At 33.9% G+C, this 2,976-nt stretch overlaps 1 protein-coding gene across 1 annotated transcript; it reads left to right on the forward strand.

The window, feature by feature from the left end:
* Positions 1 to 1,025: 1,025 nt before the first annotated feature.
* LOC130715061 (40S ribosomal protein S11) lies at positions 1,026 to 2,976 on the forward strand. The gene is made up of 6 exons (XM_057565058.1): positions 1,026 to 1,158; positions 1,272 to 1,312; positions 1,409 to 1,509; positions 2,310 to 2,454; positions 2,549 to 2,638; positions 2,743 to 2,976. Exons 1-6 carry the CDS (start codon positions 1,147 to 1,149, stop codon positions 2,831 to 2,833), a joined length of 480 nt encoding a protein of 159 aa, XP_057421041.1. The 5' UTR covers positions 1,026 to 1,146; the 3' UTR covers positions 2,834 to 2,976.

The raw sequence follows: 2,976 nt of genomic DNA on the forward strand, positions 1-2,976 counted from the left end.
TTAGTTTTTTAACCATTTAATCTATTTAATTTTTTTTTATTTAAATCCATTTGATCCATTTGTTTTCTTAGGTGGATTATGGATATCCAATGGATTAAGTGGATGGATTGTAATCCATCCATTTAAATTATTTTTGTATGTGGATGGATATGGATGGATTTGATGGATATGGACTAATGGATAATTTTGCAACCCCTAATCTATAGCACCAACACAATCCTTAAAGTAAGAATAATATTTTTTATCACTTCTAATTTGACAAGGTGTATATATAATGGTAGGGTTAATAGACTTAATAATATCACTAGAAAGTGTAATTACAATCTTGAAGACTTTGTGAAATTGTCCTAAAAGGGTCTCCTCACAATTCTAGAATCTCTCATCTACATTACGAATGAGTATATGTGCTAAAATATATAAGAAAATCTCAACCCACTCACAAATCCTAATGTCTCTTGTTGGTTTAGACCATATAAATTTTTGGCATTGCTTTCCTATTTACTTAGTCATTCTTCTTTTGTTGTTATGTTTCTCATGTATTATTCATTCTTGTTTTTCTCTAGTTGGTTCTAGTCTTTCTTGACTGGTCCACTACTCATTGTATTCGGGTTTAGCAACCATTGTACTATTTGAATGCAATGCCTTGACTTATTAAAAAAAATGATATTCCAGAACATTACATAACTGTAATTTGGTGATAACAACAAATATCATTTCCATTCATAATCTCTTGAACTCATGCATGCCCTTGTAATTCAAAATCCTCATAGCAGTTGCCAAGGAATTAAAATAAAAGAATTGATAAATATAATTCATAGCTAAAAAGCTTGAACAATATTATTTTATATTTTCCCCAACATGAAAATATTTTTTTCTAAAATTCTTCATCCAATCACACATTAATACTTAGAGGAGTTAAATAATAAAAATATTAATTCATTTTTTTGTCAACAAAAATATTAAAATTCTTTGTCCAAAAATAATCTCATGGGCTAATATGAATAGCCCATATGACAAAGCCCACAGGTTTATATTCACAAGCCTAAACACTCTCACACAAATTGGAGTCAGAGTAGGTTTTTAGGGTTTCTGAGTGCAGCTTCTCAACACCCTCATCCTCCGAACTCGCCGCAAGCTCCCTTCACCATGGCCGAACAAGTGAGTTCCTTTTCTCTGGATCCATTCACCCTATTCGTTTCTCTCAATTTCCCTCAGTTCTCGTTTGAATCTTCCATTGATTTTTGTTTTGAAATGTTACTTTCGTATTGCAGACTGAGAAGGCTTTTCTCAAGCAACCTAAGGTGTTTCTGAGGTATGCTAATTAGTCAAAATCGAATTTTTTTATCTGGGTCATTGCATTCTGATGTTGATGCAGTATTAAAGTTCGTTGTTCTGTTCATTTTCACAGCTCGAAGAAATCTGGGAAGGGTAAGAGGCCTGGAAAGGGTGGAAATCGCTTCTGGAAATCCATTGGGCTTGGATTCAAGACTCCCAGAGATGCCATTGAAGGTCCTTCTCTCTCTCTCTCTCTCTTTCTCGTGAAATGTTTATTCTATGCAGTGTGAATCTATGAGGTTATTGTTGTGTTGTGTGTATGGGAGGTTTTGTTAAATTATAATATTTTTTTGATTTTGTGGATTTGGGGTGTTTGTAGATTAAGCTGTAGACTCATGTTGTTATGTGGGGTTCTCTCTATAAGTTATGGGTTCACATCCATTGTTAATTTGCATCGCCATGGTGAAGCTGCTTTGTGCTTTCGTGTACTAATGTTAGTAGTACATGCTATAGTTTAGTTTCCAGTGGGCTGAGCCTGCTATTTGAAAGATAAACTTTGCTTAAACTATGATGTAATCGAAACTGTTGGCAAACCGAGGTGGTTATTGCTTTGTTGCGAACTCGCGATAGTTGTTAAACTAGCATTTCGACACCAAAGCATAGATTTGATTATTTGAGCCATATGTGAATAATGTGAACATTTTTTATCATAGGACTAAGTATTTTTCCATGTAAGCGCTTACTCAGGTTTATTTCTGTTAAAGTTGTAAATACTCTGGTGTGGAGTCATGCTAGCCTTGTTCGGAAATATTTGTATCCTGCATACATAATAATATGCATTAATCTGGTTATTTTAAAAAAATCTTGATTAACGAGATGCTGATGGATCTTAATATCTCTTGTTAAAACTCTTCTTGATGTTATTCACTCGTCTCATTCCATATGAAATGACTTGGTTATTTCTCTTTTTATGCGTTTATGGTTGTTTCTGATTCTGATACAAGACCCTTTTTAAATTTTGTTATTCCATACAGGAACCTATATTGACAAGAAGTGCCCCTTCACTGGAAATGTTTCCATCCGTGGTCGTATCTTAGCTGGAACTTGTCACAGTGCTAAGATGACAAGGACTATTATTGTCAGGAGGAATTATCTTCACTTTATTAAGAAGTATCAGAGGTATTGTTCTGTCAAACTTCGGTGTGCAGTTTCTGTGTATTAGTACACTTGGAGAAACATAACATAATTATTTTTCTTTACTTATTCTATATAGATATGAGAAGAGGCATTCAAACATCCCCGCTCATATTTCACCTTGCTTCCGTGTGAAGGAAGGAGATCATGTTATCATTGGCCAATGCAGGTGAGACTTAATAGGAGAAACTTTTTTTATATTAACCTGAAGATCTTATTTTTCTATGTTGTATAGATATCTGTTTGATTGCTTTTTTTGTACCACTACTATAGGCCAATCTCAAAGACCGTGAGGTTCAACGTGTTGAAGGTGATTCCAGCTGGATCTTCAAGTGGGGTGAAGAAGGCATTTACTGGAGTGTGAGATTTGGTTCAGTTGTTTTGAAGGACAATTTTCTTTATTAGTAATTTTGATTTCTGCAAGATGACATTTATAAAAATATGATCAATTTTGGATTGCTTGAGGTTTTGTTCTGTGATTGGTTTAATGTTATCAGTATTTTGGTA

Source organism: Lotus japonicus, chromosome 4 (genome assembly GCF_012489685.1).
Source record: "Lotus japonicus ecotype B-129 chromosome 4, LjGifu_v1.2".
NCBI classification, from domain to species: Eukaryota; Viridiplantae; Streptophyta; class Magnoliopsida; order Fabales; family Fabaceae; genus Lotus; species Lotus japonicus.